This window comes from Pseudovirgaria hyperparasitica (genome assembly GCF_010093815.1).
Source record: "Pseudovirgaria hyperparasitica strain CBS 121739 unplaced genomic scaffold EJ05scaffold_5, whole genome shotgun sequence".
Taxonomy (NCBI): domain Eukaryota; kingdom Fungi; phylum Ascomycota; class Dothideomycetes; order Acrospermales; family Acrospermaceae; genus Pseudovirgaria; species Pseudovirgaria hyperparasitica.
The window spans coordinates 1,440,341-1,455,646 of NW_022985553.1; the positions used below are offsets into that span (position 1 = coordinate 1,440,341).

General features: G+C 49.2%; 6 protein-coding genes across 6 annotated transcripts; 1 reads left to right on the forward strand and 5 right to left on the reverse strand.

Moving 5' to 3' along the window:
- Nucleotides 1–2,192: 2,192 nt before the first annotated feature.
- EJ05DRAFT_474980 (putative pre-mRNA-splicing factor prp1) lies at nt 2,193–5,368 on the reverse strand. Its single transcript, XM_033743705.1, has 2 exons — nt 4,880–5,368; nt 2,193–4,735 (listed from the first exon to the last, which is right to left on the reverse strand). The coding sequence occupies exons 1-2, from the start codon at nt 5,248–5,250 to the stop codon at nt 2,311–2,313; spliced, it is 2,796 nt and encodes a 931-aa protein (XP_033602400.1). The 5' UTR covers nt 5,251–5,368; the 3' UTR covers nt 2,193–2,310.
- Nucleotides 5,369–5,556: 188 nt separating this feature from the next.
- Nucleotides 5,557–7,722, reverse strand: EJ05DRAFT_531291 (general substrate transporter). Its single transcript, XM_033749019.1, has 4 exons — nt 7,357–7,722; nt 6,544–7,302; nt 6,075–6,490; nt 5,557–6,016 (listed from the first exon to the last, which is right to left on the reverse strand). Exons 1-4 carry the CDS (start codon nt 7,428–7,430, stop codon nt 5,667–5,669), a joined length of 1,599 nt encoding a protein of 532 aa, XP_033602401.1. The 5' UTR covers nt 7,431–7,722; the 3' UTR covers nt 5,557–5,666.
- Nucleotides 7,723–8,470: 748 nt separating this feature from the next.
- Nucleotides 8,471–11,277, reverse strand: EJ05DRAFT_437332 (DNA mismatch repair protein; the record flags this gene model as incomplete). Its single annotated transcript, XM_033741783.1, has 2 exons — nt 8,471–11,068; nt 11,122–11,277. The coding sequence occupies 2 exons, from the start codon at nt 11,275–11,277 to the stop codon at nt 8,471–8,473; spliced, it is 2,754 nt and encodes a 917-aa protein (XP_033602402.1).
- An 868-nt stretch (nt 11,278–12,145) lies between these two features.
- Nucleotides 12,146–12,688, reverse strand: EJ05DRAFT_484833 (uncharacterized protein; the record flags this gene model as incomplete). The annotated part of the gene is made up of 1 exon (XM_033745388.1): nt 12,146–12,688. One exon carries the CDS (start codon nt 12,686–12,688, stop codon nt 12,146–12,148), a length of 543 nt encoding a protein of 180 aa, XP_033602403.1.
- Nucleotides 12,689–13,724: 1,036 nt separating this feature from the next.
- EJ05DRAFT_499143 (uncharacterized protein) lies at nt 13,725–14,717 on the reverse strand (the record flags this gene model as incomplete). Its single annotated transcript, XM_033746787.1, has 2 exons — nt 13,725–14,572; nt 14,624–14,717. 2 exons carry the CDS (start codon nt 14,715–14,717, stop codon nt 13,725–13,727), a joined length of 942 nt encoding a protein of 313 aa, XP_033602404.1.
- A 267-nt stretch (nt 14,718–14,984) lies between these two features.
- On the forward strand, nt 14,985–15,258 carry EJ05DRAFT_499144 (uncharacterized protein; the record flags this gene model as incomplete). Its single annotated transcript, XM_033746788.1, has 2 exons — nt 14,985–15,079; nt 15,132–15,258. 2 exons carry the CDS (start codon nt 14,985–14,987, stop codon nt 15,256–15,258), a joined length of 222 nt encoding a protein of 73 aa, XP_033602405.1.
- Nucleotides 15,259–15,306: the final 48 nt, after the last annotated feature.

The following is a 15,306-nucleotide window of genomic DNA, read 5'->3' on the forward strand; positions in this document are numbered from 1 at the left end:
GAACCTCCTTTTGCCTGTCAAGGGTCTAATCGGGATATGATGGCGCTTTAGTGCTAATACTCCCATATAGGATCAAAACGACAAAATCACAATATCCAAGACACCTTTTTTCTCGCGGCCAATCACTAAGATCTTGGCGATCGTGATGCTCAACTCAGATTAATATACTGTAGAAGTCAAGCAAATACTGTGAATGAGGTGAAGAATAATATAATAGGCAAAATGAAGTAGGTTTCATTGTAACCGAATTACAGTCCAACCAGATCATACTCTCAAGCATATGTCATTTGCGGTCCGGCGCATAATAACCATTTAGTCGAGACTCATTCGCAGCGAATACCTGATCCAGACTACAATGTTCACCACCAGGCTTCTACTCCGTGCCGAGTGCGGATTAGTTCCTATAATGTAAGGAGGTAGCACGTTTAAAGTCGTACCTATACACCTTATCGCATATAATCATACTAAAAAGGTTCTCCCTTCTTTGGTTTTAATCTCGATATGGCTCTCAAGCCTATCCTACTAGTATATACGACCGCCCTTCTTCACAGGCTAGCCGGCTCCTTCATGTACCCTCCTCCGCAATTACAGACTTAACAGTTACAATACTAAAACACATTCTTCAGGAACTGCAAGCCTCTTCGCATCGAGCTTACGCATCTAGCTACGCCTGGTTACCCACGGTCTATCCTCACGAAACGTCATCGGACATACTAAGTCGCTACCCTCATTCTAGCACCGGACTCTCCTAACCATGCAGCCTGTGCAGCATGTATGGACGAACGTCGCATTAGCACATCAAACCGCCATGCACACTCCACGCGCATCGACTGCCGGATTCCGATCTTAGCTTCTCATCACATGCCAATCGCACCGTAGTCAGCACCAATATCTTACGTGGTCCCCCAAAAACCACACACCATTGTCTATGTCCAGAGCTCTTCCCAAGCTCTATCCACACCTTCTACCTCCATCCAGTCATATTTGTAATCAACTTTTGCACGCGTGGGCGTGATAGCGCACCGCATTTGATCGGTAGGATAGGTGGTGAAAGCGCTATCAGCCTTTGACGTTGTGGTATTCGAGCTGCGTGCGTCCACGGGATATGGATCTACGTCAGCGCTAGCGGAGGATTTGTTTGTAAGACGAGTCACGGGGGGCTCATGAGGTGGCATGGAATGGGGAAAGGGGATATACATTGGTGATACTCTGGGGAGGGGCCAAGTTCGAGATCAGCATTAAGATCTCATGATCGACGTTGGAATATGGTGGCGTAACTTTCGGATATCATTTTTTGGGCACGGCGCTAACAAAATTGGAGAAAATTGTATAGGAAAGATGCTAACAGACGGACCTTAGGGATTGGGTATTCACTAGCTTGTTATAACGAACGAAGTTAAGGTTCATACCTTGATGTCAGTAATGGAGTTTATTATGCGTGACCAATATTGAAGTGCACTATCAGAAGGAAAAAAATGATCCCCTGTATGTACCATATATCGAGAAGCTTTAGACTGATCTGCTGCTGTTGTTCATTCACTTTTTGATCTCATGACAACTGTGAATATGCTCAGTACACATGGCAGGACGTAAAAGGGCTATTTACAGATACCTAATGTGCTTTACCAGCCTTAAGATGTCATATGTCATACGGATCAGGCACTCATTGTGGAGTCGCCTCATATTTGTGTATATAATAAGTCATTCACGAAGGACAAGGTGGACAATAACAAGTAGCAGACAATTAAGCTGCGACACTGCAGCAGACGCGTTCAGATCAGCAATCAGAAAGAAATGATTTCAAGTTCAGATATACTGACCCAACGGTACACTGACTAGCTCATGCATCTAGAGTAGCGATATCCTCGAATGGGGGTACGCCCTTATATGGGTCCACGAGTGTTCAGAACTCAGCGTACCAAACAGGCTCCATCATCCATATAGTCATGGATACTTAGAGGAATGATGTGCTCAGAAGGGTATCAGAATCTGTGGCGTCATGATAACGACTCAATCTCGTAGTGTTAAGCTATATAGTAAATTCGTGGGTTATCACTCATCTTCAAATCGCTTCTCTTTGAGATTTGTATCAAGTTTCAGGTATACGTGAGCAGTCATAACACAAAATCACCATAGCACGATACATATTCTCACGATAATCAATACGGTCGAAACCGTGTTCAATGCTTATGCCTGGGCCTGCTTGGGCCTAACCAGGCGACTTGTACTTCCTGATGTCTAGCCCCTGAACGCCGCCGATGCTATGCTAATCATACAGAGTCCTCCCTTGCTCCCTATACCTTCTCCACCTCACTCCAACTCCTTTACCACCAGCGCTAGAATATCCTCCACCCCCATGCCCTCGATCTCGGGCTTCTTCGCCAAGCGCTGCCAAACCTCGCCATGGCGAGGCGCGCTCTGCACGCACTTCTCTCTCACCTCCGCCTGCTTCTCATCTGTCCCATGTTGCGCCAGGAACTTGACATACCAGGCCCATCCGTCACCCCAGTCTGGGTCCGTGCCGACCGCTTTCTCGAACCACGTCGCGGCCTTGTCCAGCTTGCGCTCCGCCCAGAAGATGCGCGCGACAGTGCAGAACAGTACGGGATCGTCCTTGGCCTTCTTGATGGCTTCGAGACTGCGTGCTTTGCGGTGCGTGCGCGCTTCAAGGTACCAGATACGCTCGCTCCAGAGCAGGCCTGAGTTAGGCACTTCGCGAAGGGCTTGGGCCATGAGAGCTTGTGCGGCAGGAAGTTGGTTGGCACGGCGCTCGAGACGGATACTTTCTGTCCAGAGTTCGGGGGACTTGGGGATGGCGAGACGGGCACGGTCGAGCACAGAGCGAGCTTTGACGATCACACCAGCTTTCTCTTCTATGCGTGAGGCAAGGAGCCACAGAGGAACGCTCTTAGGACAGTTGCGTGTGCCTTGAGTGTAGGCTTCGCGAGCTTGTGGAAGCTTGTTGAGATCTTCGTAGATCTGGCCTTTCTGCATCCAGAGCTTTGCGTAACCGGAATACATAGATAGTGCTTGGTTGACGAGGTCGAGAGCGACAGGTAGGTCGCGCTGTTGACGTTCAAAGGCGACGGACTTCATCCATACACGGTCAGTGCCAGCTTTGTCTCGCGCTTCAGCAAGAAACTGACGAGCCATGTCGAAATTTTGTATTGTAGCTTCGAATTGAACGGCGTTTAGGTAGATGTTTTCATTGCCAGGATTGGCGACAAAAGCCTGAGCTAGAACCATACGAGCACCATCCAAGTCATTGTTTGCGCGCTTTTCACGTGCGAATTGCATCCAGAGTTCTTCGGCCTGAGGACAGGCTTCAACGCCCTGCTCGAGCAGAGCTAGCAGATCTTCTTTGTCACCATGTAGACGCTCAAGATTGGCAGCCGCGAGCCAGGCTTCTGGCTTGTTGTAGAAGACGCGAAGTGCGTATGCGTAGATTGCTCGTGCTGTGATGTAGAGACCTCTGTTCGTGCAGCTTCTTGCATCTGCGAGCCAAATGTCGATGCGAGTGTCATCTTCCTGTAGTGACCACCCGAGGGTTTCACGGATGATAGATTGACAAGTGTGTATCGCGCCTTCCTCTTCGCACTTCTCGGCCTCAGTGATCCATTCGGTCCTCTTCAGCATAGCATCCTGTCGTGCAAGGGCTTTGACGGCGCCTGATATGACTTTCGAGGCCATTTTCAGATCGCCTGTCTGCTCCATCATTCGAGCACCGGCTAGATACAGCCTGTAGCTCGTTGGTAACGCTATACGTGCCTTATTTAGCACAATACGTGCGTTATCAGCGGTCTCAAGTCTCGCAAGTGCCAGCCAAAGATCTTCGGATTTGGGTATCATTTCTACAGCTTTGGCAAGAAGTAGTCGTGCTTCCTCGACATTCTCTTCCTCGTTCACCATCATCTTCCATAGTTTCTCGGACGTAGGTACTCGGTCAAGCGCTTGTCGTAGAACTCTCTTCTTCGCTCTAGGGTCCTCCTCTAGTCTCGTAGCCTCCAGCCATAGCGGGACTGACGTATCAAGATTCTTGATCGCATTGGCGGCAATGATCCTGGCGTTGTGTCTGTCATTGATGCGTATCCTCTCGAGCCACACATCCTCACTCTTAGGGCAATGCTCACATGCACGCGAGAGGAGATCTCTGGCGGCAAGGGCTCGACCCGCATGTTCCTCAAGCCGTGCAGCCGCTACCCACGCAGGGCCATGCTTCGGATTTGTCTTGACGACCGACTCCATCAAGGTTCTGACACGCTTTAGATCACCCACATTTGCCGCTGCACCCAGACCAGATTCTGATTGCGCCAGACTCGTCAGGTAGCCTTTTGGATCAACCGTCGTCGCCGTGCCGGACGTTGTTTCTGTGGTAGTGCCTTGCGCTGCTTGGTCTAGGCGCACCTGAAGCACCTTATCTCTTGCCGCACCGATATCCGCGAAGTTCGTCATCGTGCCGTCTCCACTCGAACCGGGACCACCGGATTCGATCGCTGTCTCCATAGCGTTCGCATCGCGCGCGCCTGCGATGACACTATCTGGTACTGCGTAGAATCGTTGTCGAAGATTCTGCTTCGCGCGTCGATTTTTACCCGTCAAGTCACCGACGCTGGGTAAGGCGGCCCATTCTTCATCCGTGACGGTGCTTAGCTCACGCTTGAGATCTGCGAATTGTTGTTGAATTTTCGGGTTGTTGCGCTCATACTCGTCGCGCTCCTCCTGCTCGCGCTTTTCCCTGTGTAATATCAGGTGTCAGTATACTGACCCACCAATTAAGCCTCTGAAAGATATAATCGATGTGTAGGGTGGAGAGAGAATGACAGCACGTAGCCACGCTCTTTCAATGTATGTTGTAGAGCGAAAAAGTGGGTGTAGCTACCTTCTGGCTTTCCTTCTCCTATCCATCCTCTCGTCCACATCCTGGTAGATGCGATCCGCCTCATCATCATCGCGGTCAAAGTTGCCGTTTGCGAACAGTCCCACCTCATTCTCTGGGTCTTGATACCGATCATCATCGCCGGCATCACCTTCTTCTTCCTTTTTCTTCTCTACCACACCATAAGCTGTGGGTGGTGCAATACCAGCGGCAGCAGCTCTTTTCGCAAGGACTTCTTTGATCTGGTCTTCACTAGGGCCCTCACGCGCAGGACCAAGATCGGAACGTGTGGTGAAGCCGGTGGCACCTCGACCGAGACCTGCGACGTAATTTTCGGGCGCAGCTTGGGAGAGGAAGTCTTTGCGACCAGACATTGCGGGCGTCAGGGGAGCGCGAGGCTCTCGAGGGAAAGAAAGGTTCAAATACAGAGAGAGAATTAAGCTTGTGCAAAGGTGTAGAAAACTGTGAAGGTACCTAAAGATCGCGAAGTTCTGGCGCGACAAGGCCGAAGCTATAGCTACGTAGACCGCTAGTCGTATGAAGTTAGGTCATATCACTACTATCTAATGCCTGAGGCACTCATTTGGACGTATCTGGAGTGGGAAAACAGGGATAGAAACTTTAATAGCTTGAAATATATCCCACGTCATGCAACGGTGATCACTAACTTTCATAATTGCGTAGTTGCGTAATTGAAGAAAGTGACCCATTCCATATTCTTAATTTCGATAATTCCACAGGCCGAGTGACATATCAGCACTTTCGCGCCAATCAATAGTGAACACCACATCTAGGCCGAATGAGAATGTACCACACCCCCCTTCTCAACGTCTCTTCCCGCAATATCCGCCGCATGGAAAGCAAGAGGGTCGCCACCCTTCTCTTGTGCCGCCCTGACCTCCTCAATCGCTGCGTCAAGTCCTGATTGACCCTTCTTCGTCTGCCATGCATGCGGGCCTTCCTTGCTAAACATGAACTCAATTTCCTCAAGCGTCTTGCCACAAGTCTCTGGGAAGAAGAAATAGAAGTGAATCGCCGCAAGTCCACACATGCCGCCGAAGATCAGGAAGATCCGATACAAGATATTGCGGAACGCCGGTGGCACGAATAGGCCGAGCGCAAAGTTGAAGAGCCAATTACCTGTTCCAGAGTTAATTTGAATGCCCATAGTGGACGAGATAGCCAAAAGCGTAAATACCTGTTGCGGAGATCCCCATACCAGTAGCGCGCGTCTCAAGAGACCAGACTTCGGCTGCATATACCCAGCACACCGGGGCCAGAGTGAGGGAGTATATTATGATCATGAGGTACGAGAAAGCTATCACGCCGTGTGCAGGAGATCCAATGACACGCATGAGAACGTTCTTGTCATTATTGACTCCTTCGGGGACGTACTCATAGTAGCCGCCGAGAAGACCACCAATAACGAAGTGGCAAATACCCATTCCAAGTGCGCCCCAAACGAGGAGTGTACGGCGACCAAGGCGGTCGATATAGAAAAACATGATGGTCGTGAAGATGATGAAGAGCGCGTATTGGATCCCCGATGAGATGAGGTTTACGTTTCCTGACAGATTTGCCATCATAAAGACGTATACTACATAGTAAGTCATACTTTTTTGTCTCCTCAGTACAATTGAAACCTGCATGTTGATCTTCAAACTTACACGTTCGCTCCCGCAAGCTGTTGCCAAGCCTGGACGGAAAATCCAGTCAGAGTACGCTTCCACATGCCATGCGCGAACCATTTCTTGATACCTTTACCAGCCGCGCGCTCTGCAGTAAGGACCGTGGTGATCTCATTGAGCTCAGCGATGACTAAGGGATCATGTCGGTTGCCTCCAGCTTGAATCCTAGCAAGTATGTCGATTGCTTCGTCCATGCGATCTACCTTGGCCAACCAGCGAGGAGATTCAGGAAGGAAGGGAAGGCCAATCATGAAGAATACACAAGGGACAAACTGAATACCCCAGGCAGTTCTGAAGGACTTGGTCCCTTCCATAAAGGAGCATCCATAACCAATGAAGTACATGATCAGGACACCCCATTCGATCGCTAGTTGCTGAATTATGACCAGTGAACCGCGCTTCTCTTTCTTTGCGATCTCGGCGAGGTAGACAGGAACCTGGGAGGAAGTGATACCAACAGTGATACCATTGAGAATACGACCTCCGATGAGCATGCCTTGATTCTGAACAGCGACCTGAACCGCAGTCCCCACGAGCCAGGGAAGACATGAGATGACGAGGGCATTGCGACGACCAAGTTTGTCAGAAATGGGACCAGCAATGATTGAACCTACAACAGATCCAGCAGCGAGAGCAGAGCCGATGGCCCCTTGATTGATGCCGGATGGATTATGGAAGTAGTCCTTGTACTGGTTTGTACCGATGATAGCAGACATCGATGAGATGTCGAAGCCAAAGCTGTAAAGCAATCAGCATCCGGATATGGCCTTGGGAACTTGCAAAGAATCTTACAGCATGCCACCTACTGTAGCGATCATGGCCACAAAGTAGGTGTTGTAGATCTTAGGAAAGGTAGGGAGGCCCATGATGCCAGTACTCAGGTTCTATGATTCTTCTTGACGACAACTTTGAAATTGATTTTGGGGAGAACAGCAGGCAAGAAATGGATATGCAGGACGTGGGCAGATTATATTGAGCTTCAGGACGCACAAGGGCGCTAGTGTCCCAGGTGGAAACGTGATCAGTGCTCGAAAGTGAGGTCCACCATCATGACGGAGTGAACTGTGAGTGGTTTAAATCTGCTGCAGGCAGGGGATCGATCTACTGTGCACGGGACAGACGGACTGCGTGACCACATACTTGTTCACAACACAAAACTCAGCCCTTGCCTGCTTCTCTTGCATTGGACCAGTTCCGATACCGCGTGCACCAGCAACTATAATGGGCTGTCACCCTCCAGTGCAACATGTCTCCCAAGCACGACGATCAACTTCGATGGGAGTACCAATTTTGTAAGAGGCGTCGTCCATAGATTCGACAGTGGTTAGTATGACAGAGTAACGGATTGAGCTCATCCTGTTGTACAACTCGCACTGTGTCAGGGAGTGCGATGAGTGTTGTAGATACAGTGCGTCACATGCTGGACGAGTGAAGCTGGAATGTGAAATCTGGGGTAACCCTAGCAGCCCCCGCTTGGCCCAAGCTCCAGCTCCCCCACCGTCCGACCCGTCATGCACCGAGGCGCTAACCGCCCCCGCCTTTAATTAGTCCCTCAACCATCACTCCAGCTATCTTCAACGTCTGTTCAAAGTCACACAAGTGCCTCTTGTAGAGTTCCAGATGCAATTGTCTACATGGCAACCAAAGATTTCGAAGTCGAAAGACAATGATCACCAGATGGTCATCATACAAGCTTAATCTTTGCAAGCAAGGACTGAGCTAGTCATGAATACGAGCCCAAGCTCATGTCGTGATGCTCCTCGTTGCACGAGAACGATTAACATCCCCCGAACTAGTATACACAACGCCAACCCGTTCATGTAGAAGCTTTGAGCCTCAAGGAAGATGAGGGCGGAGTCCAGATGCGCCCCAATCGTACTCGTACACCAGCGACAAGAAACATATCCTACAACGCCGTTATGCTCTGGAAAAATGAGTTCTGCTGCAGCTTCTTGTTGTTCTTGACGAGATCCCGCAGGCTCTGCACCTGCTCTGCCTTCGTCAACTGTTTCTCGTCCACGTCCTTCTTCCACTTTAGTAGCACTTCCTTCAGCATCGCGCTACCTTCTTCCACTTCTTCTTTCGAGGCTTGCACAAAGTTCTCATCGTGCTTGGTGGTGAAGTCCTCGAGTTCATCCGCCTTTCGTTTCGCCATCTTGACCACTTTCTCTGGGAACCTGACCAGCTCGGCGACGTGGATACCAAAGGACTGGTCACACACACCTGGCTCGACTTTGTAGAGCAATGTGACTTCTCGTCTCTTCTGGGAACCTTCTTCTGCCTCGTTTATATGAGCAACAACGTGCAAATTTTGGACTTGGCTATACGTATCAACTAACGCGGTAAGTTCGTGGAAATGGGTCGCGAATAGTGCAAAGGCGCCAATCTCCTTGATAATGTATTCCGAGATAGCCCAGGCGAGACCAAACCCATCATAGGTACTGGTACCTCGACCCAGCTCGTCGATGATAATGAGAGATTCTCGAGTTGCCGACTTTAGGATATTGGCAGTCTCAAGCATCTCTGCCATGAATGTCGACACACCTTTCAATTGCGAATCGCTCGCGCCAACCCTGGCGAGTATGCAGTCGACAATTGAAAGTTCAGCCTCCGAGCAAGGAACAAAACAGCCGATTTGAGCCATCAAGGCAATGACTCCAATCTGTCGAATGTACGTTGATTTGCCGCCCATGTTCGGGCCTGTGATTATGACGAACTCTGAAGACCCCCTCTCGAGAGCCACGTCATTGGTAATGAAAGAGATATCGTCTTGCATCTCAAGACATGGATGGCGCGCTTCTTTGAGGACCGTATTACCCGTTCCCCTCGGATGCATCGTAGGTCGAACGTATGATGTCGGCGCATGGACGGAAACGTGGGCGAAACTGACAATAACATCCAAATGTGCAAGTATTCCGGCGAGCCGCTCAATAACCGGACAGTATGAAGATGCAACCTTCACAACCTCGCCAACCAGACCACTCTGGGTCCGATTGTAGTTGTCTGACAATTGGTCAAATTCTCGTCGGATGTTTTGCATAGTCTTAGTAGTGAAGTAGACACCATTCTTCTGTGTTGAGATCTCCTGGTATCCTTTCTTGTTGCGAATAACACCAGCTTCATTCCTAGTCAAACGAAAACACCAACCATGTTTGCTGTGTTGCTCGAGGTAGAGCTTCTTGTCGCGCTCTTGATCCAAGTCTTTACTCACGTCTTTGTGCTCTGCATTCATTTCATTTTTAAGCTTGTCTAGCTTCTTTCGAATGATGCGAAGTCCATCATCAAAATCTGGTTTGATGATGAATTCGTGATTTTCCAGAGCATCCAGGTCCACAGTGGTCTCAACCATCTCTTGTAGTTTACCCAGAGCGTCATTGCACTCACGAAGCTTTGATGTGTATTCGACGTCAAGGGGATCCTTGTATGTCTCGTCCATAACACCATCGAGCGTGCCCAGAAAACCGGGCAACCGGATAGCGACCTGATAAGCGCGAACGACGTCTTCTAGATTCGCGCCTTTACGTTGAAATTTCTTCGCTAGTCGATATAAGTCAGGTATGGCACGCAGATGCTCTTCTTGCATAGTTTGTCGTAACTCCGTGTCTTCAACAAAAGCCTCGACTAGCTGCTGTCTTCTATTGATTTCCACGGCGTCCATGAGTGGTTGCTTTAGCCACTGGGCTAGGAGCCTACTCCCGACCGGCGTCTTGCAATGATTAAGTAGCCCGTACAAGCTCATGGTCTTGGATCCGTCTCGTGGTCCTGGCATCAAGTTTAACGCTTTGAGGGCCGCCGCGTCAAGCTTCATAAACTGCGATAGGTCATGCTGATATAGCTGATACTGTCCGAAGTTTGCATCATCAGACATGACACCGAGATATCTAATGAGAGCAGCTGCTGATCCCATAGCAAGCTTCAAGTCTGTTTGTGGCAGCTGACCTGCCGCATGCTCATCTCTCAACAGTCTTTCGAGATCTTGCTCGATGTCTCGTGTCGCAAAATCTGAAGCTCCTCTTTCTGATACAGCGCAACCACAGTTGTCCGCGATCAACCGCAACTTGCCAAGCTCGACATCTTTCTTCGCTGTATCCGCTTGTATCAACACTTCTCGTGCACCAAGCTGGATGAGCAGACTTTCAAAATTTGAATACAGGTCATTGTCGAGGAACTCGCTGACACCAAGCTCTTTCACACTCGCGTCTGCAAAGCAAACGCCGACATTTCTTGCTTCGTTCGCCCTCGCCGATACTTTGACCGCCAATATGATCGGAGCCGTGTCAAGCTGTCCCCCAAGCTCTTCTTCTATGTCTTGCAGATTGCCCGGCGATGCCTGTTTCTCGACTTTCCATGAAGAACGACCTGAAGAGCCCCAGATCTCGACACGCTTGCCTAATCTGAAAAGTGCTTCGCGGAGGAAGCTTCGGAATACGGTGATAGATAGGGTGACTGATTGGAGGCCAGGTTCGCGGCCAAGGGTCTTGATGACTGATGTTGTTCGGTAAACCTTTAAAACATTAGAACATGCGCAGCATATCTGTATAGCTTCAAATGACATACTGTGCGGGCGATAAAGATTGCATCTTCCCCGTGCGCTGTGTAGAAGTCTCCCCGATTGAATATTCTCACAGTGCCGTTACCGTCGTCCGAGAGGCTGCGAAAGAATTTTATAAACCCGACTTCATCGTCGACTTTTAGTTCTGGTCGTGACGCCATTGTGTGCGAGACCTGAGGCGAAGATTTGTTGTGCAATCAGTCTATTGCTCATCGACGTGATCTCATATGATGGACGACGCGTCGCGCGACTATCGATTACTCCGGACGCGACGCGCTATTTCTGATTCGGGTCTAGCGTTCTTGACCTCATCACCAAGTGATAGCTCTGAAACTTTACCGGGGTCATGACTCTCCAACAGAGATGTGTGGGTTGGAGCCTTCCTGGTGAATGTGCTGAGTTTTCGGCTTTCTGGAGACCGAACTGTGCCGTATGACAGGTTATACCTGAGCCATCAAGGGAAGAAACTGATGCTACATGGCAAAACGAGTAACGTATATACGAAGAGTGAAGATAGCGCCATGAGAATCGTAGGCCATGCACCTTTTCCCATGGCTCTTTTGCATTTTCCAAGTGCATCCTCAGAGCCCTCGGGTCCAAAGAATGTTGGACCCTCAGTTCTGCGGGAGATCCAGTACTACCATAGTCGAGCAGAATCAATGGTCCTCATTTCAATCCAGCACATACACACAAGCCCTTGGCTGAGCGCGCGTCCCTTTCATTGGGCTAACTCACGGGGTACTAATGATGAACAACATTCACTTGAAGAGATTTTGAAAGGGAGATTTTGAGAAAGGGATACATTCAAACCTTCACGGTCAGGCTGTGAGATATATTTGTAACTCCTTAATTGGTCGTCTACTAGGCCAGCTAGTCTACGTTGTGTTCGTACACAGCCTGGAAGAGCGTCAAAGAGGTACTGGACCAGTGCTGAGCGAAGGCTTTAGAGTAGCCAATTGTTCCACTCGGGTTAAGAGGCCTGGGTGCCGCAATGTTGCGTTTCAGCGTGATCGCTATCTGTGTAGCTCTTTATGCTGCCTCCTTTTTCCAGACCCAACCACCGTCAGCTTCCCCCACAATCTTAATGTTGGTCTTGACCGGGTGTAAGTCAGTCGAGCCTCCCTCAGTCCGCTTTTCAACACCATGCCCTTCCCATGACATTTCATTTCTCAACATCATCACCCTGCGCTCGTATGTGACCGAAATGCCCCTCTCCCTTGTTTTCATAGTCATAGTCATGCGGTTTACAAGTCCCTGTGGCCCCTCTCCAAATGCTCCTATGCATTTCCACTCGTACCCGTATTTGTCGATCTCGAGCCACTCTGTCTTCCAGATAACTTTAGTGGGATTTCCTTGCTCTGCTGCATTCACTCCGTCGGGACCTAGCTTGCAGCCGTGACAAGCCCACGTGCCCTGGATAGCCTCTGGAAAAGCTTGTGCAGCATCTCTATAAGGGTCATCAAGACTTCCAGCCGGGCCATGCGCATGTTCAGCGGAGCACCCAGCGCATTCAACTCTTCTGGATTTGTACGAACCGCTTTTCACTTTCGGCCACTGCCTGATGCTTGACATGGTTGCGTAAGAGCTTTGGGCCGGGAAAGCTATGGTCTGATGTTCGGTATGTTTCTAAGATGTTATATGGTAGAATGGTTCGACGTATGTTCGAGTTTCAGGAGTTGGAAGTAAAGGTTTGAGCCGTCGAGGACCAGGTGTCGAAAAGCATACGCTGAACTCGTTTATATATCATATCCCTCGTGATACCAGCCGTGAAAACTTGTCGTAGAACAAGGGATATTGCTTTGTCTTCACGACTCCGTGGTCAACATGTAGTCACGTACAATCTCAGATCAGGGAATGAATACCTTGCTTGGAATGGCTTTGTCCTCACTTAGCACCAGAGACTCCAGTGTAACAGTCCGTTGCCTTTGCTTCCTCATTTTTCGTAACCTCTTCGTCTGACTGAAGTACTACAATGTCTCGGTCTTCTTTGGATTGCACCAGAACAATGAGCTGATTGGTATACTTGTTCGACTGTCTATGGAACGAGATATGCAATATCTCAAATCTTCCTTCTTACATCTTCTAAGGCATATCCCATGACCTCATGTAAATCCTTTGTCGTTATAATGGGCACAATTGCTGCATGTAGTCACTGACACCCAAGCTAGCTGGAACTATCAGTGAACAGTCCCTATAACTCTTCCGTATCTTTGTCGCGAACCTCAGGCAGGTTTCTAATCTTTCACAGGGTTGACGATCGGAATCTCGAAATGCTCAAGGCGTGAAGCAATACAAGAAACAAAGACTTAGTTAACAAAGTATGCTAAGAATGTATAAGTACACAGTGAGCTACGCGCTATCTATGCTACATATTGGCACCCATGATCAGATTTGACGTCACAAAATTAAGTTCATGTACGATGGAGTCTTTCAATCGACTTTATTTAGATTTTGACATACGACATCATCATATGTCATACATCATATACGCTCGCCTACTGTAGATGCAGTTGTATTTATGTAGTGTCTCGATGACATTTGATCCGTGGGCAGATACGTGCAGATCCACTCAAAGCTCTTCATTCATCATGCCCGTGAATGCTTCCACTCATGGAATGTCACTACTGAACACAGACTTGACTGTGGCTATATCGAGACTGACATACGCCATCTGCTTCGCATTGAACCACCCACTCAAGGTGTTCTTCCACTCGCTATCCTTGACCTTGCTCACGCCGCGAAGCTGCTTTGCATAGTCCGCTGAACTGTAAAGCTCTATAGCAGACGCAATAGCATCATACTCGGTGTCAAGTGGTAACGAGTTACACAACTCGTGGTAAAAAGCATCGGTGTTCCAGCCTATGCCAGCGATGAAAGGCTTATACGAGTCGTAGTGATCGCAGATGTACTCGCGATTGTCCTGGGTGGCAGCGGCGAGGAAGATTGTGCGGGCAGTAAGAGTCATGGTCGTCTCTTGGTAGCCGGTGACCAAGGTCTGATTGGCGACAAGGACAGGAGTATTTGGATCGTATGCTTGCGCCGTGTTGGCAAGCTTGCACACACTAGCGATGGGATCAGCCTTGGTAGTGACAACACCAAAGGCATTAAGCTTGTCATAATCTAAATTTTTGCATAAATATTCGTAAATGACGAAGAGCGGAATTCCGTGCTTCTGTGCGAAAGAGCTTAGAATCTGGTTGGTGAAGATGTCCGAGGCAGACTGTTGAATAGTATTGATGAGCCCGGGAATGCCCGGGATCGGTCCAGCCGCAGCATTACAGAGTTCGGCGCGGAGGGCGTCGTTGGCAGGCACGGAAGTAAATTTAGTCCAGTCCGCATAGAGGGAGTCGGTCTTGCAGAGATATGACAAGTCGGCCTGGTTGCGAGAAGAGCCAATCACCAAAGCTCCAAGTGTCTTGGAGAGCGCGATCTGGACAGAGGTGCGGTTGGCAGCCGCTTGTAAGGTCAGACAGAATAAAGTAGTTGACAGATCATATTTTTACTGACCGATAGCAGGACCTGCCTTAGGATTTACCTCGCGCCGGCTCAAGACCGCCGCCGTGACTGTGAGAGCGAGAGTGGATAGAAGAGCGAACTTCATCTTTCTGATAAGAGTTTGAGTACAGTTCAAGTACGTGGATGCTGAAATCTTTATGCTGATATGGCAAAAGCAACAGGACGCACCACTAGGAAAGACTCTATGAGGTCGAGTGTTGTGAATGTCGAGTTGAGAAGAGAGTAAGGAATCTGGCGAGATTCGGTACTTATATACTTTCTCAGTGAGCCCAGCAGCGATCACATGGTGCGTTTTTCGGGTTGAGAAGCAGTTGCCGTACGCGATACATCAATATACGCCGAAGCTACGGCCATGGTTGTTGCGGTCAGGCATACTTGGGACGTCTTGAAGGCGCGTAACGATTGGAAGATCAACGTGAGGCAAAATAGGCTGAAACGCGCAGAAAGGTTTGTGTGTTCCGTGTATGACTTTGGGATTGTTTATGACTACAGTATTCAGTAATGGAACGGACGCAAAAGTCTGGCACGCCGCTATTGAGGACGAGGATAATCGGATGGAGTTGAGCCTTACATCAAGTCAAGTAAGGTCGTCGATCCCTGTCGTGCAAGGAGGCATTAAACTGTAAAGGTACCCGCACGATGCATCATTTCGCTTTGTGCTACCCGACCATACG